At 38.4% G+C, this 25,215-nt stretch overlaps 2 protein-coding genes across 4 annotated transcripts in view; both read right to left on the reverse strand.

The window, feature by feature from the left end:
- Positions 1 to 733: 733 nt before the first annotated feature.
- Positions 734 to 15,616, reverse strand: e2f5 (E2F transcription factor 5). Its single transcript, XM_062023800.1, has 7 exons — positions 15,290 to 15,616; positions 10,992 to 11,101; positions 10,760 to 10,921; positions 7,999 to 8,107; positions 7,605 to 7,923; positions 7,298 to 7,423; positions 734 to 1,495 (listed from the first exon to the last, which is right to left on the reverse strand). The coding sequence occupies exons 1-7, from the start codon at positions 15,419 to 15,421 to the stop codon at positions 1,425 to 1,427; spliced, it is 1,029 nt and encodes a 342-aa protein (XP_061879784.1). The 5' UTR covers positions 15,422 to 15,616; the 3' UTR covers positions 734 to 1,424.
- A 2,340-nt stretch (positions 15,617 to 17,956) lies between these two features.
- The window catches only part of lrrcc1 (leucine rich repeat and coiled-coil centrosomal protein 1), a 49,608-nt gene continuing 42,349 nt past the window's right edge, over positions 17,957 to 25,215 (reverse strand). For 2 of the 3 annotated variants that reach the window (XM_062023799.1, XM_062023798.1), the window contains exons 18-20: positions 22,069 to 22,188; positions 21,870 to 22,005; positions 17,957 to 19,233 (exon numbers count right to left, since the gene is read on the reverse strand). In XM_062023799.1, coding sequence (XP_061879783.1) covers positions 19,015 to 19,233; positions 21,870 to 22,005; positions 22,069 to 22,188 — 475 coding nt within the window. In that variant the 3' untranslated portion in view covers positions 17,957 to 19,014. The remainder of the gene's footprint in view (positions 19,234 to 21,869; positions 22,006 to 22,068; positions 22,189 to 25,215) is intronic. The other variant, XM_062023797.1, reaches the window with a different exon arrangement.

Consider the following 25,215-nt stretch of genomic DNA (forward strand, 5'->3'; position numbering starts at 1 on the left):
TTGCACAATTTGCTCAGGCATTTGTTGACAAAGTGGTGACCCTCGCCCCAACCTTGCTTGTGAATGACTGAGCATTTCATGGAAGCTGCTTTTTTACCCAATCATGGCACCCACCTGTTCCCAATTAGCCTGTTCACCTGTGGGATGTTCCAAATAAGTGTTTGATGAGCATTCCTCAACTTTATCAGGTCTTTTTCGCCACTTGTGCCAGTTTTTTTGAAACATGTTGCAGGTATCAAATTACAAATGAGCTAATATTTGCAAAAAAAAAGTTTTCCAGTTTGAACGTTAAATATCTTGTCGTTGCAGTCTATTCAATTGAATATAAGTTGAAAAGGATTTGCAAATCATTGTATTCTGTTTTTATTTACCATTTACACAACGTGCCAACTTCACTGGTTTTGTGTGTGTATATATATATATATATATATATATATATATATATATATATATATATATATATATATATATATAGTGGCGGTGTATATATATACATATATATATATAGTGTATATATTTAGTGGCGGTGTATATATATATATATATATACACATACGTACATATATATATACACACACACACATATATATATATACATATATATACACATACGTACATGTTGTGTTTGTCAGTTCGCAACATATCTCAAAGAAGGATTCTTTATTATTTTAAACGTATGCTAATTTTGATATTTTTGAAAATCTTTCAAAAATAAGGAGCCATGTAGAGCATTCAAACAGGTTTCTTTATTTAGAACATTTCTACATATTTATTTTGTGGCATATAAAAAAGCCAGTGTTTTGAGATTCCACCAATTTTTTGAAAAACTTTTTTTTTAAAAAGTGCAAATAAGCATGTGTAAAATTTTTGAAATCAAATCCACAACTTGACTATTACTTTGAATCAGAAATGTGATTAAATCAATTACAATTAATGCAACCAGCTCCAGATTCCACAAACAAGAACAAAGATGTGTTTCTTTTGAATTAGTTTTAAACAATTATTAATTATTCAAATATATAACATTAGAGACACAAACGAACACACAAAAAGTGGCAGTGGCACACAATTTTAGGCACTTTTTCAAGCAAACAAGGTTAGCCAATGTAAGCGATTTCAACTATGAGTTGCAGTAGGATAAAAAAATACTGCCGCAGTTTCGTATTTTGGCAAGTTGCTGCGCCTGGAAGAACATGTAAGATGTTGTAGGGCTGCAGGAAGTAAATAGGATGTGTTCTCATTTACGTATCTGAACTAACTATGACACTAAGTTGTAGCCATGTACCTGGAAAATCTTCAAAACTTTAAATTGAGGCGCAACCACTTTATAAATATCCCTGAAGTACAAAACTTACTGAGCCGGTGAACTATAAGGAGAGGTATACTTGATCCACGCCACAAGAAAAAAGGTGAGGTCCCTGAGCTTAGTAGTTGAGGATCTGTACGTCAAAGAGGTCACACACACCCTCGTGGTCATCCAGGTGGAAGCTGTAGTCTGCATAAAAATGACACACAAAGAACACGCACACAGTGTTTACCATGCTGACTAACATCAGCTCATTGATGAAGTCAACAGCTTCTACGAGCGTATAGGATTTAAACATTGTACTGTAAGATGCACACTTGTGTATTTAATAATAATAATGGATTAGATTTATGTAGCGCTTTTCTAGACACTCAAAGTGAGAAGCCATCATTTATTCACACCTGGTGGTGGTAAGCTACTTTCATAGCCACAGCTGCCCTGGGGTAGACTGACGGAAGCGTGGCTGCCAGTTTGCGCCTACGGCCTCCTCCGACCACCACCAATCATTCATCATTCATTCACCAGTGTGAGCGGCACTGGGGGCAAGGGTGAAGTGTCCTGCCCAAGGACACAACGGCAGCGATTTGGATGGAAAGAGGCGGGGAACCCTCAGGTTTCTGGCACGGCCGCTCTACCCACTATGCCATGCCGCCCCAAATTTATATATATTTGAGGGGATTACAGTTTAAACCAGACCTGGGCAAATTAAGGCCCGGGGGCCACATGCGGCCCGTTAAGCTTTTCAATCTGGCCCGCCGGACATTCCCAAATTTTTTTTTTTTAGATGTTTAAGATGTAAAGTGTAGCTGCCATTATGATGTGCAGTGATGTTTTCTAATGATACATAACTGTATCATTAATGTAAACATTAAAGGCCTACTGAAATGAATTTTTTTTATTTAAACGGGGACAGCAGATCCATTCTATGTGTCATACTTGATCATTTTGCGATATTGCCATATTTTTGCTGAAAGGATTTAGTATAGAACAACGTCGATAAAGTTCGCAACTTTTGGTCTCTGATAAAAAAAAACCTCGCCTGTACCGGAAGTAGCGTGACGTTGTCAGTTGTTCACTCCCTCATATTTTCCTATTGTTTTCAACGCAGCTAGAGCTATTCGGACCGTGAAAGTGACGATTACCCCATTAATTTGAGCGAGGATGAAAGATGGACGAGGAACGTTAGAGTGACGGACTAGAATGCAGTGAAATACATATTTTTTTTCGCTCTGACCGTAACTTAGGTACAAGCTGGCTCATTGGATTCCACACTCTCTCCTTTTTCTATTGTGGATCACGGATTTGTATTTTAAACCACCTCGGATACTATATCCTCTTGAAAATGAGAGTCGAGAACGCGAAATGGACATTACAGTGCCTTTTATCTCCACGACAATACATCGGCGAAGCTCTTTAGCATCTTTAGCATAAGCTAACGTGATAGCATCTGTCTCAAATGCAGACAGAAACAAAATAAATAAATCCCTGACTGGAAGGATAGACAGAAGATCGACAATACTATTAAACCATGTACATGTAACTACACGGTTAATAGATCTCAGCCTGGCAAAGCTTAACAATGCTGTTGCTAACGAAGCTAAGGCTAACTTAGCAACCGGAGCTCACAGAGCTATGATAAAAACATTAGCGCTCCACCTACGCCAGCCAGCCCTCATCTGCTTTGCTCAGCAACACCCGTGCTCACCTGCGTTCCAGCGATTGACGGCGCGACGAAGGACTTCACCAGATCATCCATGCGGTGGGTCTGCTAGCATCGGCTAGGCGTCTGCTAGCATCGGCTAGGCGTCTGCTATCCGAGTAAGTGGTCCTTGTGTTGCTACAGCCATCTACAACGTTCTTCTTTGCAGCCTCCATTGTTCATTAAACAAATTGCAAAAGATTCACCAACACAGATGTCCAGAATACTGTGGAATTATGAAATGAAAACAGAGCTTTTTGTATTGTATTCAATGGAGAAGGCATACCTCTGTTCCTCGGGCTACGTCACGCGCATACGTCATCCTTCGAAGGCTTTTTCAACCGGAAGTGTGGCGGGAAATTTAAAATGTCACTTTATAAGTTAACCCGGCCGTATTGGCATGTGTTGCAATGTTAAGATTTCATCATTGATATATAAACTATCAGACTGCGTGGTCGCTAGTAGTGGCTTTCAGTAGGCCTTTAATGTTTACATTAATGTTTATTTTCAATTCTTGTTTCTTTTTGCTTTTTATTTTATTATTACTATTATTATTATTATTATTATTATCGTTTTTATTATTCATTCTTGAATGGCTTTTTTGTTGTTTTTTGCAAAATTTGTTTGTTTTTGTTTTGTCTACATATTCGAAATAAACATGAAAGAAAGAAAGAAAGAAAATGACCGTAAGTCTTGAACTATACCAAGTATTTCAATGGTTGGAATCTGCGCTTTTGCATGATATTTAGATTTTAGATTTAGATTTAGATTTTAGTGACTAGTGTTGTCCTGATACCAATATTATTTCGATACTTTTCGGTACTTTTTGATACTTTTCTAAACAAAGGGGACCAGAAAAAATTGCATTGTTGGCTTTATTTTAACAAAAAATCTTAGGGTGTGGAGGACCAGTACTTTTCAGCGGCGGTATAGTACCGAATATGATTCATTAGTATCGCGGTACTATACTAATACCCGTATACCGTACAACCCTACTAGCGACTCTGGTAATCTACGTCACAGCAGCTCAGACGAGGCACCAAGCAGTGTGGGTGGGGAGCGTTTCCACAGAGTGTTTCCAGAGCCTGAAATGCGAGTGTCAGGGACAGACGCGGAAGGAGATTTTTACAAGAAAATTCTAAAGCTTAGTGATATCAAATATATCATATTGTAGATGTTTATTGTTTTTTTACCCTTCACGTTCATATTCCACTGGTTTGTTGCATTTTTGTTGCATTTGGCTTGATTGTAAAATATGTCGATCGAGAGGGTGTGTGACATTCATATGTTCTCAATATTCAGTGTTTTATCGTTTATAGAAAAAAATAAAATTCCATTCCGTTTTTAAGGCGGTCTGTCATAACATTTTTAGCATTCAATCAGGCTTTATTGTGAGGTTTTGTATCAGTTTTCCTAAAAATAGATATACCGGCCCCCAGACACATTTTTTTCTCAAAATTTGGCCCCCGAGTCAAAATAATTGCCCAGGCCTGGTTTAAACTACGGCTGTCAAACCATTAAAATATTTTAATCGCAAATAATCGCATTATCCATAGTTACCTCGTAGTCGCAGATAATTTTATCTTTAATAAGTTTACCTTAGACCAGGGGTGTCAAATTACTCCCAAGTGGGCCGGACTGGTAAAATGATGGCACGATAACTTAAAAATAAAGACACATTCAGATTGTTTGATTTGTTTAAAAATAGAACAAGCACATTCTGAAAATATACAAATCATAATATTGTTGGGTTTTTTTACACTTATATTTTGCTGTTAATAATGTATTTGTTGTTATTTATATTGGTGTTAATTTTCAATCTATCAAGATAAAAAAAATTGTATCAAAATCAAATTACAGGATGTTATTTATGTACCGGTAGTTTGATAATTTTCCTGGACTGGTGCACTAACATCCTGTGGTTTAGCATCATCTACAAAGATACAAAGAATTGCTATTGCGACATCCAGTGGACACATTCAGAACAGCTGTTTCTTTCATTCAAAAATTTCAGGTTCATTTTTAAACTTAGCAAACTCATCCCGCATGCCGGGTAAAACCTGTTCGCGGGCCTGATCCGGCCCTCGGGCCGTACGTTTGACACCCCTGCCTTAGAATTGATTAACGTGGACCCCGACTTAAACAAGTTGAAAAACTTATTGGGGTGTTACCATTTAGTGGCCAATTGTACGGAATATGTACGGTACTGTGCAACCTACTAATAAAAGTTTCAATCAATCAATCAAAAGACAGTTCATTTTCAAGTTTTGTCAAACAGTGCCGTTAAAGGAAATTAACATTTCCTTGTTATCAAGGAGTTCACTTTGATGCGTTAACTTATAAATATTGCAGCGGTTAACTTATTGTTTACACACCATGCCTGTTATGATGGTCAAGATGTTAAATAAAAAATAAAGGCCTGTACAATTAAGTTTTCATGAGAAGAACAGTTTGATCCTGGAACATATTATTTGTATTTCCTTCTGGAATAATTGCTTTCAAATACTAACACATCATAGGTTGACATTAGAGGTGTCCAATAATGGCTTTTTTGCCGATATCCCGATATTGTCCAACTCTTAATTACCGATTCCGATATCAACCGATACCGATATATACAGTTGTGGAATTAACACATTATTATGCCTCATTTTGTTGTGATGCCCCGCTGGATGCATTGAACAATGTAACAAGGTTTTCCAAATTAAATCAACTCAAGTTATGGAAAAAAATGCCAACATGGCACTGCCACATTTATTATTGAAGTCACAAAGTGCATTTTTTTTTTTTAACTTGCCTCAAAACAGCAGCTTGGAATTTGGGACATGCTCTCCCGGAGAGAGCATGAGGAGGTTGAGGTGGACGGGGTTGTGTGTGTGTGTGTGTGTGTGGGGGGGGGGTGTATATTGTAGCGTCCCGGAAGAGTTAGCAGTGTTTCCCATAAACTGGCAAGATACATGTGGCGGTGGGGGCGTGGCTATGGGCGTGGTCACCATGACATTATCGAGTAATTTGCATAATTTACTACAATGATATGATTTTCTTTAAAAAGGCTCAAAAAATGTATACTTACTAATTAATAATAACCGTTTTGTTTTAAACGTCCATCTATCCATTTTACAATATAATTACAACACTTTATGTACATATTTATATACAGATTTGAACAATAAGTTATTCACTGAAATATATTTATTAATTGTGGTTCTTACAAAAAATATATCTTATAAAATATAAAAGCTAAAATGTCTCTTAAAGCTTTGCCCCTTTAATTAGTGCATACTAAATGATTTAACTTTAGCCTACTACTACAACCATATTATTTACCAGCAACATAAAGTGAAACAGAGGCAGAGGTGTCCTGCCACAGTCAGCAACAAATAAACAGAAAACAGTAGTGGTGGTAGATAGACACAGAGCTTCATCAAACATCTGATCCACTGAACAAAGAGCTCCAAAAATCTTGAACTTTAGACTGCCATCAGTTTTACTCCCTACACTTAACCATGTGTTTCCTACTGCCTGCAGACTTTGCACCCTTTGTTATATACACATGTTGTGTTTCTAATATAAATACATTTAATAAAGTCAAATACAAATAAGGCAACAAGAGAAGTATCCTACACTTCTCTTTTGTAAAGTAAATCTGAACAGCCGATATGGGCATCTACATCAACTATATGATTTGCCTGTGAAGCTGGACAGGACAAAAAAAAAATTTAAAAAAAAAAAATCTTTTTTTTTTTTTTTTTTAAATTGTGGCGGACGTAATTCTTTCGTGGCGGGCCGCCACAAATAAATGAATGTGTGGGAAACACTGGTTAGTGCTACCAGGGGTTCTGGGTATTTGTGCTGTTGTGTTACGGTGCGGATGTTCTCCCGAAATGTGTTTGTCATTCTTGTTTGGTGTGGGTTCACAGTGCGGTGCATATTTGTAACAGTGTTAAAGTTGTTTATACGGCCACCCTCAGTGTGACCTGTATGGCTGTTGACCAAGTATGTCTTGCATTCACTTGTGTGTGTGAAAAGCCGTAGGTATTATGTGACTGGGCCGGCACGCAAAGGCAGTGCCTTTAAGGTTTATTGGCGCTCTGTACTTCTCCCTACGTCCGTGTACACAGCGGCGTTTTAAAAAGTCATACATTTTACTTTTTGAAACCGATACCGACAATTTTGAAACCGATATCGATAATTTCCGATATTACATTTTAAAGCATTTATATTGTAAAACAAGACAAATTGATCAGAAATGTTGACTGACTGAGAGAGCAGCAATCTCTCCAGAGTCCTACCGTCTTTGTCCACCTTCATGGCGTTGTGCCTCAGCAGGCTGCTTACGTCCAGCATAGACTGGAACTCTGGGCCAGCCATGTCCATCTGCTCAACCTCCAAGACTGAGGCTGGCTGATAGGGACACCCTGCAGTGACAAGAATGATTAGCAAAGCACATGGAGACACCTGGAACATTCGCTCAGGTTAATGGAGGGACAATGATCCTGACTCCGGAACTGCAAGTGACGCTGTGAATGGATTGGTTTATCCTGCTCAACGAAAGCGGTCTTGCTCGCCTCTCATCTAGGCCCCACACAATATCCTTACCCATGTGTCCATCTGGTGGGGAGGACAAGGGCGTCAACATGTCATCATGATCTGGCAGCACCATCTGGTGGTCTGAGGTGAGCGAGTCCTGGCTGCAGGAGGTGGTGGTGCTGGACCTGGAGGAGTACGCGGGTGTCCAGAAGTGGCGCCGGTCAGGGCTGAGAGATGGACAGGGTGTGGTCAGCACGTGGTAGAGCTCATCGCTGGGGGGCACGGGGAACACCACGGGCAGAGTGCAGTCCGAGTCCCTGTTGATGAGCAAGACCTTGATGGGTGCTACCTTGCTGCGTAGGTTCACCTGGTAGTTCTTCTGACCGGTCTTGCTCACAGAAGCAGAAAGCAGATATTAGCAAAGGCAAATAAAGTAAAAATGTGTGTTCTTGAAATGGCCGACCTTTGGAAGTAACAGCACCTCCAGCTGAGTCTCAGGTGGAGCCACAACCGCCAGAACAGTGCTGCCGCTGAAAGCGTCGCAGATGTCCTCATGCGTCACAAATGTATAAGTGGGGAGGGTGTTAAGAAAAAGGATTACAAACCAGGGTGACACTGAGGACAATAAACTGGAAAAACAAGACTGGGAGCGCTGTGCGATTTGGGATTAGCCTGGCTAACAACAGCAATTATAGTCATAATCCACTCATCGTGTTTACTCTATTCTCTGAGCAAATGGTGTTAAGAGGATCATGCGGGAGGCTAAAATGAATGAGTCAGTCCCCAAAAGTTAGAGATGCTACCTCAAAGAAGCATTTAAGTCCCATCTTAAAACTCATTTGTATACTCTAGCCTTTAAATAGACCCCCTTTTAGACCAGTTGATCTGCAGTTTATTTTCTTTTCTGCTCTGCCCCCTCTCCCTTGTGGAAGGGGGGGCACAGGTCCGGTGGCCATGGATGAAGTGCTGGCTGTCCAGAGTCGGGACCCGGGGTGGACCGCTCGCCTGTGCATCGGTTGGGGACATCTCTGCGCTGCTGACCCGTCTCTACTCTGGATGGTTTCCTGCTGGCCCCACTATGGACTGGACTCTCACTATTATGTTAGATCCACTATGGACTGGACTCTCACTATTATGTTAGATCCACTATGGACTGGACTCACACTATTATGTTAGATCCACTATGGACTGGACTCACACTATTATGTTAGATCCACTATGGACTGGACTCACACTATTATGTTAGATCCACTATGGACTGGACTCTCACACTATTATGTTAGACCCACTATAGACTGGACTCTCACTATTATGTTAGATCCACTATGGACTGGACTCTCACTATTATGTTAGATCCACTATGGACTGGTCTCTCACTATTATGTTAGATCCACTATGGACTGGACTCTCACTGTTATGTTAGATCCACTATGGACTGGACTTTCACACTATTATGTTAGATGCACTATGGACTGGACTCTCACTATTATGTTAGATCCACTATGGACTGGACTCTCACTATTATGTTAGATCCACTATGGACTGGACTCTCACACTATTATGTTAGATCCACTATGGACTGGTCTCTCACTATTATGTTAGATCCACTATGGACTGGACTCTCACTATTATGTTAGATCCACTATGGACTGGACTCTCACACTATTATGTTAGATCCACTATGGACTGGACTCTCACACTATTATGTTAGATCCACTATGGACTGGACTCACACTATTATGTTAGATCCACTATGGACTGGACTCTCACACTATTATGTTAGATCCACTATGGACTGGACTCTCACTATTATGTTAGATCCACTATGGACTGGACTCTCACTATTATGTTAGATCCACTATGGACTGGTCTCTCACTATTATGTTAGATCCACTATGGACTGGACTCTCACTATTATGTTAGATCCACTATGGACTGGACTCACACTATTATGTTAGATCCACTATGGACTGGACTCTCACACTATTATGTTAGACCCACTATAGACTGGACTCTCACTATTATGTTAGATCCACTATGGACTGGACTCTCACTATTATGTTAGATCCACTATGGACTGGTCTCTCACTATTATGTTAGATCCACTATGGACTGGACTCTCACTGTTATGTTAGATCCACTATGGACTGGACTCTCACACTATTATGTTAGATGCACTATGGACTGGACTCTCACTATTATGTTGGATCCACTATGGACTGGACTCTCACTATTATGTTAGATCCACTATGGACTGGACTCTCACACTATTATGTTAGATGCACTATGGACTGGACTCTCACTATTATGTTAGATCCACTATGGACTGGACTCTCTCTCACTATTATGTTAGATCCACTATGGACTGGACTCTCACACTATTATGTTAGATCCACTATGGACTGGACTCACACTATTATGTTAGATCCACTATCGACTGGTCTCTCACTATTATGTTAGATCCACTATGGACTGGACTCTCACACTATTATGTTAGATCCACTATGGACTGGACTCACACTATTATGTTAGATCCACTATGGACTGGACTCTCACAATATTATGCTAGACCCACTCGACGTCCATTGCATCCGGTCTCCCCTCTCCAAGGTTTCTCATTGTCATTTTCATTGACATCCCACTGGGTTGAGTTTTTCCTTGCCCTGATGTGGGATCTGGACCGAGGATGTCGTTGTGGCTTGTGCAGCCCATTGAGACACTTGTGATTTAGGGCTACATAAATAAACATTGATTGATTGATGAAAAGACGTTGAGAGTGAGAGATGCACACAAAACATAACCCCATGACAAGGCCTTCTTATATTGAGTCCACAAGTAATTGTCAATGCCTGTTTTTGGAGGTTACTTCCCTCAGAACATAAAAAACAGCTTTCCTACATTCCAAATCTCATTTTCATACTTGGAAAATTTGTCTCTGACTCTTTTTACCTGCTTTTGTTAACTAACCAATGGTTTTCTGGTAGTTTCTACTAACATTTTTGAAACTTTTTCTTCATTTTTGTCAAATTGCTACTCCTCCCATAACATCCTCTGCGGCACACTTTGAGAAATCACTGTTAGAAGAACTGAAGTTGTTTGCGATCCAGACTCAAGCCAAAATGTACTTAGTATAAAATGGGACAATGATAAGAGTTTTTACACACTATTGCAGAGATGTGGCACCAAACCATTTTCAACATGAAGTCACGAGCATGCAAGGATATTTGCTGGTGACTGGATCGTGTTTCAAGCACTTGGTAGTCTCCTCTAGCCACATCTTCTGGTTGTCCAGTTCTTTCTCTTGGGCCTCTAGCGCAGAGATCTGGGCTTTCAGAACCTTCACCTGATCAACCACTTCCTGGGTCTCACTCCCCTTGCTCTCCCTCCTTATAAAGTTGTAGCACAATTGCTGAAGCTGTCACATTACATACAAAAAAAGACATGTTCTGAACCAACCTCCACCGGATGACATTTTTGTTTTTCTTCTCAATCAACCCCACTCCTTCCAGTACATTGGTGATGTCGTATATGCGTCTTTTCTGTCTCACGGCCAAGCTCTCTGCGGCCTGTTGATTGAAACAGAAATTGTTTAAATGACACAATTGTATATAAGTGTATATATGGTGAGATGAGTAAGATTATCTTGAAAATGAATGGATGGATGGGCTAAATTCAGAATGTTTATCATGGTTCTTCTTCTTTGTACTTTGTAAACACTTTAAGTTTGAAGAGTTTCTTGAAGTGGATCATATTAGTACATTGTTTGATTTCTTTGCTTAATCCATTCCATAATTTAATTCCACATACTGATATACTGAAGGTCTTAAGTGTTGTACGTGCGTACAATATTTTAAATTTAACAGTGGTTTCTTGCTACTTTATGTTGTATATTTTTACACAAGATTTCCAATTTTCCAGTTAATTTTATCATTTATTATTACACCCAAAATGTGTTTTTTACCCTTTCAATATCTACTCCGTCTATTTGTACTTGTGTTTGACTTTCCCTTCTACTGTTACCGAATAGCATTATTTTAGTTTTACTGACAAAAACAGACTATCTTGGAATCTCAGTAAAACTAAAATAATGCTATTTGGTAACAGTAGAAGGGAAAGTCAAACACAAGTACAAATAGACGGAGTAGATATTGAAAGGGTAGAAGTGGGTGACATTGTTATCACCAGGAAAGATGAGGTCACCTACCTAGGTTCCATTCTAGAGGCTAATCTTTCCTGTGATAAAATGGCAACCAAGGTAATCAGAAAGGTTACCAACGAACGAGATTTCTCTACAGAATCTCCTCTCTGGTCAACAAAAGCACCATGAAGATTCTAGCGGGAACTCTCGTTCAACCCTTTTTCGATTACGCATGCACCTCCTGGTACCCTAGCACCTCCAAACCTCTCAAATCTAGACTCCAAACATCCCAGAACAAGCTAGTCAGGTTACTTCTAGACCTCCACCCCAGATCCCACCTCACTCCTACCCACTTCTCCAAAGTGGGCTGGCTCAAGGTGGAGGACAGAGTAAAACAACTTGCACTGAGCCTAGTCTATAAAATCCGCTACACCTCCCTGATGCCGAAGTACATGTCAAACTACTTCCTTAACGTAAATGACAGCCATAACCACAACACCAGGGGGAGCGCCACTAACCACGTTAAACCCAGATTCCGATCTAACAAAGGTCTAAACTCATTCTCCTTCTATGCCACATCAATATGGGATGCACTCCCAACAGGTGTAAAAGAAAGTGCATCTCTATCCTCCTTCAAAACAGCACTAAAACAACACCTCCAGGCAACTTCAACCCTAGCCTAACACCCTCCCCCTTCCACATCCCACCTCCCCGGATTGTAAATAACCAAATGTAAATAATCAAATGTATTTCTAATGTATATACTTGTTCTTATGCTATCTGAGCTCACTATGTTTTCTGCTCGCTGTACATATCCTACCAAGTCAGACCTACACTGTTTCAATGCCCATTTCTCTGATGATACAATTGTTGATGACTGAAGTGCTGATATCAACCAAACCCTCTTCATTCCACCCCCCGGATTGTAAATAATGTAAATAAGTACATACTCTGATGATTAACTTGTGTGATGACTGTGTTATGATGATAGTATATATCTGTACCATGAATTGATTACGTGGACTCCGACTTAAACAAGTTGAAAAACTTATTGGGGTGTTACCATTTAGTGGTCAATTGTTCGGAATATGTACTGAAATGTGCAATCTACTAATACAAGTTTCAATCAATCAATGAATCAATCAAAAGAAACTCGACTTTTGGGTGCAATAATACATGATAAAATGAACTGGAAAACTCATGTGAAAAATATATAATAAATAACGGAAGAAATGAACAAATTAAAAAGATGGTTTGACAAAAACAGACTATCTTTTTAATTAGTTCATTTCTTCCGTTATTATTTATTTTATATTTTTCCACATGAGATTTCCAGTTCAATTTAGCATCAATCAAGCCTAGAAATGTGGTTTTCATTTACTCTTTCGATGGTAATCAGTGGTACTTTAATTTTAACTATCAAAACACTCCAATTCAACAAGAATGACAAGGCTGATTAGGCTTTTATTTGTACTTTGTACCGTTTGCCGAATTATTTCCGTCAACGTTGTACCGTTTAGTTCAGACCTGGGCAAAATAAGGCCCGGGGGGCCACATGCGGCCCGTTGAGTTTTTCAATCTGGCCCGCCGGACATTCCCAAATAACTTTTTTAGATCTTTAAGATGGAAAGTGTAGCTGCCATTATGATGTGCAGTCATGTTTTCAAATTACCATACATCTCCTACTATACAAAGTATTTCAATGGTTGGAATCTGCGCTTTTGCATATTTTAGTGACTAGTGTTGTCCTGATACCAATATTATTTCAATACTTTTTGGTACTTTTCGATACTTTTCTAAATAAAGGGGACCAGAAAAAATTGCATTATTGGCTTTATTTTAACAAAAAATCTTAGGGTGTGGCGGACCGGTACTTTTCAGAGGCGGTATGGTACCGACTATGATTCATTAGTATCGCGGTACTATGCTAATACCCGTATACCGTACAACCCTACTAGTTACTATGGTAATCTACGTCACAGCAGGTCAGACGAGGCACCAAGCAGTGTGGGTGGGGAGCGTTTCCACAGAGTGTTTCCAGAGCCTGAAATGTGGGTGTCAGGGACAAACGCGGAAGGAGATTTTTACAACAAAGTTCTAAAGCTTAGTGATATATCAGATTGCAGATGTTTTTATGTTTTTTTTTACCCTTCGCGTTCATATTTCGCTGTGTTTGTTGCATTTGGCTTGATTGTAAATATTAGGGCTGTGAATCTTTGGGTGTCCCACGATTCGATTCAATATCAATTCTTGGGGTCACGATTCGATTCAAAATCTTTTTTTTTTTTTCAATTCAACACGATTCTCGATTCAAAAACGATTTTTTTCCCGATTCAAAAGGATTGTCTATTCATTCAATACATTGGATTTCAGCAGGATCTACCCCAGTCTGCTGACATGCAAGCAGAGAAGTAGATTTTTGTCAATGTTTTATCAACTGATTGCAATAATGTACATTTGTTTGAACTATTAAATGAACCAAAAATATGACTTATTTGATCTTTGTGAAAATATTGGACACAGTGTGTTGTCAAGCTTATGAGATGCGATGCAAGTGTAAGCCACTGTGACACTATTGTTCTTTTTAATTTTTTTTTATAAATGTCTAATGATAATGTCAATGAGGGATTTTTAATCACTGCTATGTTGAAATTGTAACTAATATTGATACTGTTGTTGATAATATTCATTTTTGTTTCACTACTTTTGGTTTGTTCTGTGTCGTGTTTGTGTCTCCTCTCAATTGCTCTGTTTATTGCACTTCTGAGTGTTGCTGGGTTTGGAATTGGATTGCATTATTATGGTATTGTTTTGTTGGATTGATTAATTAAAAAAATAAAAAATTATAATCAAAAAAATCAAAAAAATTAAAATCGATTTTTAAAAAATGAGAGTCGATTCTGAATCGCACAACGTGAGAATTGCGATTCAAATCAATTTTTTCCCACACCCCTAGTAAATATGGTAAATGGGTCGTACTTGTATAGCGCTTTTCTACCTTTTTAAGAAACTCAAAGCGCTTTGACACTATTTTCCACATTCACACACTGATGGAGGGAGCTGCCATGCACGGCAGCTAACCAGTCCCATCAGGAGCAAGGGTGAAGTGTCTTGCTCAAGGACACAACGGACGTGACTAGGATGGTAGAAGGTGGGGATTGACCCAGAAACCCTCAAGATTGCTGGCACGGCCACTCTCCCAACCTCGCCACGACGATATGTGGATTGAGAGGGGGTGTGACGTTCATATGTTGTCAATATTCAGGGTTTTATCGTTCGTAGAACATTTTTTAAAATTCCATTCCGTTTTTAAGGAATAACATTTTTAGCATTCAATCAGACCTTATTGTGAGGTTTTGTATTAGTTTTCCTAAAAATAGATATATCGGCCCCCAGACACATTTTGTTTCTCTAAATTTGGCCCCCCGAGTCAAAATAATTGCCCAGGCCTGCTCTAGTTAGTGTGCTCACGTCCCCATTAAAAATAGTAGCCTTTTTAAACATTTGAGTAATGGCGGCGTCACCCAATGAAGACAGAATATACCTGAGTGCACCCCTTAATAGCACCATGACACAAAGCCAGCGTCCCTCTCCCCTTCTTTAACTTCCCACTGACCACTTTCAAGTCCAGGAGGCCATCTTTGGCGTCTTGCAGCAGGCCCACAAACTTGACGGTGAGGAGCCCCAAGCTCTTCTCGTGGCGGCTCGGCGTCGTCGAGGGTTCAGCCCGCGTCGTCTCAAACTCCATCTTGAGGTCAATGAAAGGGAACGTCTTCTACGTCAAAATTGTTTCCCTCCCCTCTCAAAACAAAAGAGCTACCGCAGCGTCTCTACCTGTCGGACATTCTTCTTCCTTATCAACCAACTTTACGTTAGTTTAAGGTTGCCATGGTAACCACCTGCCCCTCCTTCACCGAGCTGCTCTACCTTTGGCTTGGCAGTGCTGTTCATCCATCCATTTCCTACCGCTTGTCCCTTCAAAGATTGGCCAATATGGCTCTGATGGAGGTGGAAAAAAATGAGTAAAGTCGAATTTGTGAAAGATAAATGCCACAATAAACTAGGATCTTTATTTTAGGATTAGGTCTAAACCAGGCCCGATTATTTTATTGAAATAATTTGTTTTTTACATTTTATCCTATTAGTTATGCAATATTTTATTTAGTTATATTTATTTACCGTGTATATATATATATATATATATATACATACTGTATATATATATATATATATATATATATATATATATATATATATATATATATATATATATATATATATATATATATATATATATATATACAATACTTGCCGACCTTGAGACCTCAGAATTAGGGAGATATTGAAAAGGCCCGCTGGCTGGGTGTGTGTGTGTATATATATATATATATATATATATACACATATATGTATGTATATATAATACAATCAATACTTGAATTTCAGTGAATTAAAGATATATATATATATATATATATATATATATATATATATATATATATATATATATATATATATATATATATATGTATATATATATATATATATATATATATATATATATATATATATATATATATATATATATATATATATATATATAGCTGTAATTCACTGAAATTCAAGTATCTATTTTATTATATATATAAATATATATATATAGCTGTAATTCACTGAAATTCAAGTATTTTATTTTTTATTATATATATATATATAGCTGTAATTCACTGAAATTCAAGTATTTATTTTATTATATATATATATACTATATATATATATACTGTAAATATATATATATATATACTGTAAATATACATACATATATATATATATATATATATATATATATATATATATATATATATATATATATATATATATATATATATATATATATACACCCCCCAGCAGGCCTTTTGAATATCTCCCTAATTTCAGTGAATTACAGCTATATATATAAAATAAATACTTCAATTTTAGTGAATTACAGATATATATATATATATAGCTGTAATACACACACATATATATATATATATATATATATATATATATATATATATATATATATATATATATATATATATATATATATATATATATATATATATATATATATATATATATATATATATATATATATATTAGGGCTTGATTATTGTTTCTCAGCTGTTTGTAAATGTTGCAGTTTATAAATATAGGTTTATAAATGAAATAAAAAATAAAAAATAAAATAAATAAAAAAAAGTAGCCTCTGCGCATGCGCATAGCATAGATCCAACGAATCGATGACTAAATTAATCGCCAACTACTTTTATAATCGATTTTAATCGTTTAGTTGTTGCAGCCCTAATATATATATATATATATGTATATATATATATGTGTATATGTATATATATATATGTGTATATATATATATATATACATATATATATATATATATATATATATATATACATATATATATATATATATATATATATATATATATATATATATATATATATATATATATATATATATATATATATATATATATACACTACCGTTCAAAAGTTTGGGGTCACCCAAACAATTTTGTGGAATAGCCTTCATTTCTAAGAACAAGAATAGACTGTCGAGTTTCAGATGAAAGTTCTCTTTTTCTGGCCATTTTGAGCGTTTAATTGACCCCACAAATGTGATGCTCCAGAAACTCAATCTGCTCAAAGGAAGGTCAGTTTTGTAGCTTCTGTAACGAGCTAAACTGTTTTCAGATGTGTGAACATGATTGCACAAGGGTTTTCTAATCATCAATTAGCCTTCTGAGCCAATGAGCAAACACATTGTACCATTAGAACACTGGAGTGATAGTTGCTGGAAATGGGCCTCTATACACCTATGTAGATATTGCACCAAAAACCAGACATTTGCAGCTAGAATAGTCATTTACCACATTAGTAATGTATAGAGTGTATTTCTTTAAAGTTAAGACTAGTTTAAAGTTATCTTCATTAAAAAGTACAGTGCTTTTCCTTCAAAAATAAGGACATTTCAATGTGACCCCAAACTTTTGAACGGTAGTGTATATATATATGTATATAAATAAAAGGAGGATAGGGATGATGTGCATTAAGAAATTATCGATGTCGATGCCATTAGCGAATCCTCTTATCGAACCGATTCCTTATGGAATCTCTCATTGAATCCAGATAGGTTGTTGTGTGTGCACTGAGTTCCAAAAGCCGTAGATGTTATGTGACTGGGCCGGCACGCTGTTTATATTGAGGAAAAGCGGACGTGACTGAGGACAGCATGCGGCCGTTAAAGGGTGAAGGTTTCAGGTGAGAGAGGACGCTAAAGGCACGCCCCCAATATTGTTGGCCGGGTGGAAATTGGGAGAAATTCGTGAGAATGGTTGCCCCGGGAGATTTTCGGGAGGGGAACTGAAATTCGGGACTCTCCCGGGAAAATAGGTAGGGTTGGCAAGTACGATATATATACACTATATTGCCAAAAGTATTTGGCCACCCATCCAAAAGATGAGAATCAGGTGTCCTAATCACTTGGGCATGGAGACTCTTTCTACAAACATGTGTGAAAGAACGGGCCGCTCGCAGTGATTTCCAGCGTAGGATGCCACCTGTGCAACAAATCCAGTCGTGAAATTTCCTCGTTCCTAAATATTCCAAAGTCAACTTTATTGTAAGAAAAGTGAAGAGTTTGGGGAACAACAGCAACTCAGCCACCAAGCGGTAGGCCACGTAAACTGACAGAGCGGGGTCGGCGGATGCTGAAGCGCATAGTGCAAAGACCTTCTGCACAGTCAGTTGCTAAGGCGCTCCAAACTTCATGTGACCTTCCAATTAGCCCACGTACAGTACCCAGAGAGCTTCGTGGAATGGGTTTCCATGGCCGAGCAGCACCGACGCACGGAGGAGGGGGGGGGGGGGGGGGGTTTGATGGTAGCGGGGGTGTATAATGTAGACTGGAAGAGTTAGGGCTGCATGGGATTCTGGGTATTTGTTGTGTTGTGTTTATGTTGTGTCACGGTGCGGATGTTCTCCAGAAATGTGTTTGTCATTCTTTTTTGGTGTCGGTTCACAGTGTGGCGCATATTTGTAACGTAACAGTGTTAAAGTTGTTTCATACGGCCACTGTCAGTGTAAGCTGTGTGGCTGTTGACCAAGTATGCCTTGCTGTCTCCTACGTGTGCAAGTAAAAGCTACATACAACATGTAGACAGGCTGGCGCGTTGTGTGTACAGGCTATAGAGGATAATAAATGCAGTGCCATCACAGCACGCCCCTAATTAAGTTGTCAGGGTGAAAATCGGAGAATATTTGCCCCGGGAGATTGCTAGGAGAGGCACTGAGATCCGTAAGTCTCCTGGGAAAATCGGGAGGGTCGGCAAGGATGCAGCTGAGCTGCATCAGACTGGTCAAAGAGCCGCATGCGGCTCCGGAGCCGCGGGTTGCCGACCCCTGCGCTAGTAAGACGGTTCACTTTCTCCATGGTTCTTTTGTCGTTTTCGTTTTCAAGCAGCAGCTGGCGCATCTCCTCCTCCACTTCATACACCTGAAATAAAAAATCAAAAAGTGACCACACATCACAGAAGTACCTCCATTTACCATATTTTTCGGAGTATAAGTCGCTCCGGAGTATAAGTCGCACCGGCCGAAAATGCATAATAAAGAAGGAAAAAAACATATATAAGTCGCACTGGAGTATAAGTCGCATTTTTTGGGGAAATGTATTTGATAAAAGCCAACACCAAGAATAGACATTTGAAAGGCAATTTAAAATAAATCACGAATAGTGAACAACAGGCTGAATAAGTGTAAGTTATATGAGGCATATATAAGCAACTGAGAAGGTGCCTGGTATGTTAACGTAACATATTATGGTAAGAGTCATTCAAATAACTATAACATATAGAACATGCTTAGACTTAGACTTAGAAAATCTGTATTGTCCCCGAGGGGCAATTTGGTTTGCAGCAGTAGTCATTAAAAACAAGGTTCAACAGTAAAACGAGGTACAACAGTAAAAAACAAGGTACAACAGTAAAACAAGATACAAATACATAAAATACAAACAACATACAAACAATCATGAAGGCATTGAGCTAAAAACTAAAAAACTAAAAACATTTGTAAAACAATAAAAACTAATCATCACACGTCGCTTCCCACTAAAGTGACTGCATAGCAGCTAATCTTGTTTAAGAAGCTCATTTATAAAGGCAACAGCAGAGGGGACAAAGGATCTTATGTATCTGTTGTTTTTGGCCTTTCTATTAGTAGGGGCGTACCTGCATCCTGAGGGCAAGAGTCTAAACCAGGGGTCACCAACGCGGTGCCCGCGGGCACCAGGTAGCCCGTAAGGACCAGATGAGTAGCCCGCTGGCCTGTTCTAAAAATAGCTCAAATAGCAGCACTTACCAGTGAGCTGCCTCTATTTTTTTAAATTGTATTTATTTACTAGCAAGCTGGTCTCGCCTTGCTCGACATTTTTCATTCTAAGAGAGACAAAACTCAAATAGAATTTGAAAATCCAATAAAATATTTTAAAGACTTGGTCTTCACTAACTGACAAAGAAACAGATAATAGATTTGGTGTCCAGTTCAAAGTGTGACATGATTTATTTAAAAATTTGAGAGTTGACTTTTGTATTTTACATGAGTTATTATTTGTACAAACATGGTGCAAAGTAATTCATGATTTGTTAAAAAATTTTAGTGGCTCGCTAGTTAAAATGGGATATTGTGATTTCACAAGACTGTCTTAGAAGTGATCATTTGAAAATTTTCAATTTGAAAAATTTGCACTTAGAGAAAATATAAAAATAAAGTGTTGCATATTGATATTTATATGTTTCTATATATATTTATTGTGAGAAATCATTAAGATGATCAGTGTTTCCACAAAGATAAATATCATTAATTATTAATAATAACATAGACTTAAAGGTAAATTGAGCAAATTGGCTATTTCTGGCAATTTATTTAAGTGTGTATCAAACTGGTAGCCCTTCGCATTAATCACTACCCAAGAAGTAGCTCTGGGTTTCAAAAAGGTTGGTGACCCCTGGTCTGAACTCTGAGAAGAGAGGGTGCTGAGGGTTGACCAGAATGGCCTTTGCCTTCTGGATGACTCTGGCCTGATAGATCTGGTTCAGGGGGTTCAAGGTAGTGCCTATGGTCTTTTGGCACACCTTGATTATATACAATACGGTCAGTGTTGGCATCAAAGGTATATTTATTGTCTAAAATTGTGCCTAGATACTTGTAATCACGGACTATCTCAACAGCAGAGCCATTAATGAGAATGGGTGCTTTGGCATGCTACACGTTTACCAAACAATCTGTCACTCCTGATTGCCAAATCCCATGAAATCTTCTTCCTCGGTGTCGCTTCTAAACAACTCTGCCAACTCTAAAGGTAGACAATGTGCCGCTTCTTCTTCTATATTTTACGGTAATGTGTTAATAATTTCACACATAAGTCTCTCCGGAGTATAAGTCGCACCCCCGGCCAAACTATGAAAAAAACTGCAATTTATAATCCGAAAAAAACAGAATGCTGGACGACAGCAAAGACTTACTTACTGTGGAGCAAAGACGGCGTCCACAAAGTACATCCGAACATGACATGACAATCAACAATGTCCACACAAAGAAGGATAAAAACAACTGAAATATTCTTGATCGCTAAAACAAAGTAGATGCGGGAAATATTGCTCAAAGGAAGACATGAAACTGCTACAGGAAAATACCAAAAAAAAGAGAGAAAGGCCACCAAGATTGGAGCGCAAGACAAGAAGTAAAACACTACACACAGGAAAACAGCAAAAAAGTCCAAATAAGTCAGGGTGTGATGTGACAGGTGGTGACAGTACACCTACTTTGAGACAAGAGCTATAGTGATGCATGCTTGGTTATGCTTTAAAGTCATATCCAACAATTGCGACAACGACTTTTTACTGTCAACTGAGGTTTGTTTTTAATGATGTCTGCTGGTGGTGTGCCTCCGCATTTTTTCAACGCAAAAAATGTGCCTCGGCTCAAAAAAGGTTGAAAAACGCTGCGCTACGTAGCCAAGGTGGCAATGATTGAGCGTGGTTAGGCTCCATCGCTGCACGCTTGTGCAAAATGATTAGCGTAACTGCGGAAGCGCGCTGATTGAAACACAGCCAGGTTCTCTTAAGTTACCTTCTGATTGGCCAGTTCTATCTGTCTGTGCTTGTCATTGGCCAGCTGAAGCAGCTCAGCTTGATGGGCGGCCCGTACGGACTCCAGCTGCAGATGTAACGCTTCGTCCATGCAGTGTAGTTTCTCCATCGCAGCTCTGAGGGATGACACGATGGTGAAACATTTGTCGCAAACCCTCTCAACGTGAGTGCCAGCGGACCTGTGGGCTTCTGTGGCGTTGTCTCGCTCTTCCACAAGCGAGCGTTCCTTGCTGTGAAAGTTGTCCTTCATGCCCTTCACTTTGCTCTCCAGCTGGGTGAGCATCTGAGCCTTCTCCTGCCTAGGGAGGTACATTGTTAGGATTTCATCGACACCAATACCAATAGCGATAATGGTATTCATCAGGACTAAATGTATTTTTTATAAACAAAGATGTAAAAAAATGTATTTTTATAAATTAGCATTTTTACTAGCACAAGAGGTTGTGCACCAACAACATTATGATGTAAGATCTCACAACAGGGAAATATTTAGTTTTAGGTCTTGTTACGTCGTCATCTTGTAAAGACCACACAGATCCATTACTTTGTTTCTATTCATTACAATTACACTCAGTAAATCCATCCATCCATTTACTACTGCTTGTCCCTATAATACCGGTAACAATTAAAATAGTAAAAAAAAAGATAAATAATAAAGTAAAACAATTAGAGATGTCCGATAATATCGGCCTGCCGATATTATCGGCCGATATATGCGTTAAAATGTAATATCGGAAATTATCGGTACCGGTTTTTTTATTATCGGTATCGTTTTTTTGTTTGTTTTTTTTTTTTTTAATTAAATCAACATAAAAAACACAAGATACACTTACAATTAGTGCACCAACCCAAAAAACCTCCCTCCCCCATTTACACTCATTCACACAAAAGGGTTGTTTCTTTCTGTTATTAATATTCTGCTTCCTACATTATATATCAATATATATCAATACAGTCTGCAAGGGATACAGTCCGTAAGCACACATGATTGTGCGTGCTGCTGCTCCACTAATAGTACTAACTTTTAACAGTTAATTTTACTAATTTTCATTCATTACTAGTTTCTATGTACCCGGTAACTGTTTTTATATTGTTGTACTTTCCTTTTTATTCAAGAAAATGTTTTTAATTTATTTATCTTATTTTACTAATTTTTTTAAAAAGTACCTTATCTTCACCATACCTGGTTGTCCAAATTAGGCATAATAATGTGTTAATTCCACGACTGACGGTTGATATCAGTATCGGTTGATATCGGTATCGGTAATTAAAGAGTTGGACAATATCGGAATATCAGATATCGGCAAAAAGCCATTATCGGACATCCCTAAAAACAATATTAATGTATGGCATGGTACATGACTCTTGTCTTACATTAAACATTAAGAAAACGGCAGTAATGTATTTTGTAAACAAATATAAAATGTCATCCTTTCCAAATATAACTTAATAAGGAAATAATACAAAATGTTAGTGAATATCATTACCTGGGTGTCATTTTAGACCCAACGCTGGCTTTAAAAAACATATGAAACAGATGTGCCAGAGTCTTAAATACAACATAAAAATGTTCAAATGTATCAAGCAGCTCAAACTTATTTCAGAGCAATGATTATGTCTCGTTTGTATTATTGTATAACATGTTGGTCACAGGCAAGCAAAATGACACTGAGGCCATTGGAAACTTTGCACAAACAATCGCTCAAAATCCTTGACCGAAAACCACAACACCACCATGGTGGTAGCGGGGGGGTGTATTTTGTAGCGTCCCGGAAGAGTTAGTGCTGCAAAGGGTTCTGGGTATTTGTCCTGTTGTGTTTATGTTGTGTTACGGTGCGGATGTTCTCCCAAAATGTGTTTGTCATTCTTGTTTGGTGTGGATTCACAGTGTGGCGTATATTTCTAACAGTGTTAAAGTTGTTTATACGGCTACCCTCAGTGTAACCTGTATGGCTGTTGATCAAGTATACATTGCATTCACGTGTGTGTGCGTGCAGAAGCCGCACATTCTTGTGACTGGGCCGGCACGTTGTTAGAATGGATGAAAAGCGGACGTGACGACAGCTCGTAGAGGACGTTGAAGGCAGTGCCTTTAAGGCACGCCCCCAAGACTGTGGTCCGGGTGGACTATGAGATATAATGACTGAGGAAGACCTTCGTTCGATAATGAAGGTTGCCTCAGCTCAAAGCTGAACTAGCATCCCAGAAAAGATGGCAGGTATCTGGCTTGGGCACATCAGATTAGATCAGTGTGTTGCAAACTGAGCAGTTTAAAGTCCTGAATGGTTGTTTTATTCATTGTTATTTTATTTTCAAATTTATTAGCCTGTGGAAAAAGTTAATGTTGATATTTACCTCAGAAGGCTGCAAATAGAAAAGAGGCATTACATTTTTATTTAAATTGTATTTGATATGCCATTTATATTTTTTTATTATTATTATTATTATTTGAAACTGGATTTTGCATGTCACTATAAAGTTATTTAAGCCTTGCTTGTTCAATATTCAATGCAAAACTTGTGTGGGTCCTTATTAAAAGGTTAATTTGTTCAACCTTGGCCCGCGGCTTTGTTCAGTTTTACATTTTGGCCCACTCTGTATTTGAGTTCGACACCCCTGTTCTAGACGGTTAGTAATATCTCTACAAATCATTTATTAATGCATTTTAGGCAACACTGCTTACTTCCTGGAAATTGAGGCGCAGCAGCGGCTGCACACTGGCGCCGTTAGGCTCAAGGACACATGGCAGCGACTACACAGACTTTGCTTTGAAAATGTTCCCTACGAGTAAAAACAGAGCCAATCGCTTCGTTTCACTTCATTTCAATCGCTTCTACTTCCGTGGAGTCTCGTGTGCGTTTAAGAGCGCAATGCTGTTGGAGGACAATAATATTTGATGTTGTGGTTTCATTTTGAACGTGCAGCTAGAGTCCGTCCGTCAGCTGCGAGGACTGAGAGTTACCATGCAGCAGATGTGTAGGGAACGTTGACACAACTTGTTTATAAAGTCTTAAAGGTGCCATATGTAATAATTTGCTGGTTAGAGAGAGAGTTAGAGAGGTTAGGGTTAGAGTAGTGTTAGGGTTAGGGTTAGAGGTTAGAGTTAGAGAGGGTTAGAGGTTAGGGTTAGAGAGAGAGTGAGAGAGGTTAGAGGTTAGGGTTAAGGTTAGGGTTAGAGTAGGGTTAGAGTTAGAGAGGGTTAGAGGTTAGGGTTAGAGAGAGCGTGAGGGTTAGGGTTAGAGTAGTGTTAGGGTTAGGGTTAGAGAGGTTAGAGGTTAGTGTTAGAGAGGGTTAGAGGTTAGGGTTAAAGAGAGCGTGAGAGAGGT

This window comes from Entelurus aequoreus, linkage group LG16 (assembly GCF_033978785.1).
Source record: "Entelurus aequoreus isolate RoL-2023_Sb linkage group LG16, RoL_Eaeq_v1.1, whole genome shotgun sequence".
Classification (NCBI taxonomy): Eukaryota; Metazoa; Chordata; class Actinopteri; order Syngnathiformes; family Syngnathidae; genus Entelurus; species Entelurus aequoreus.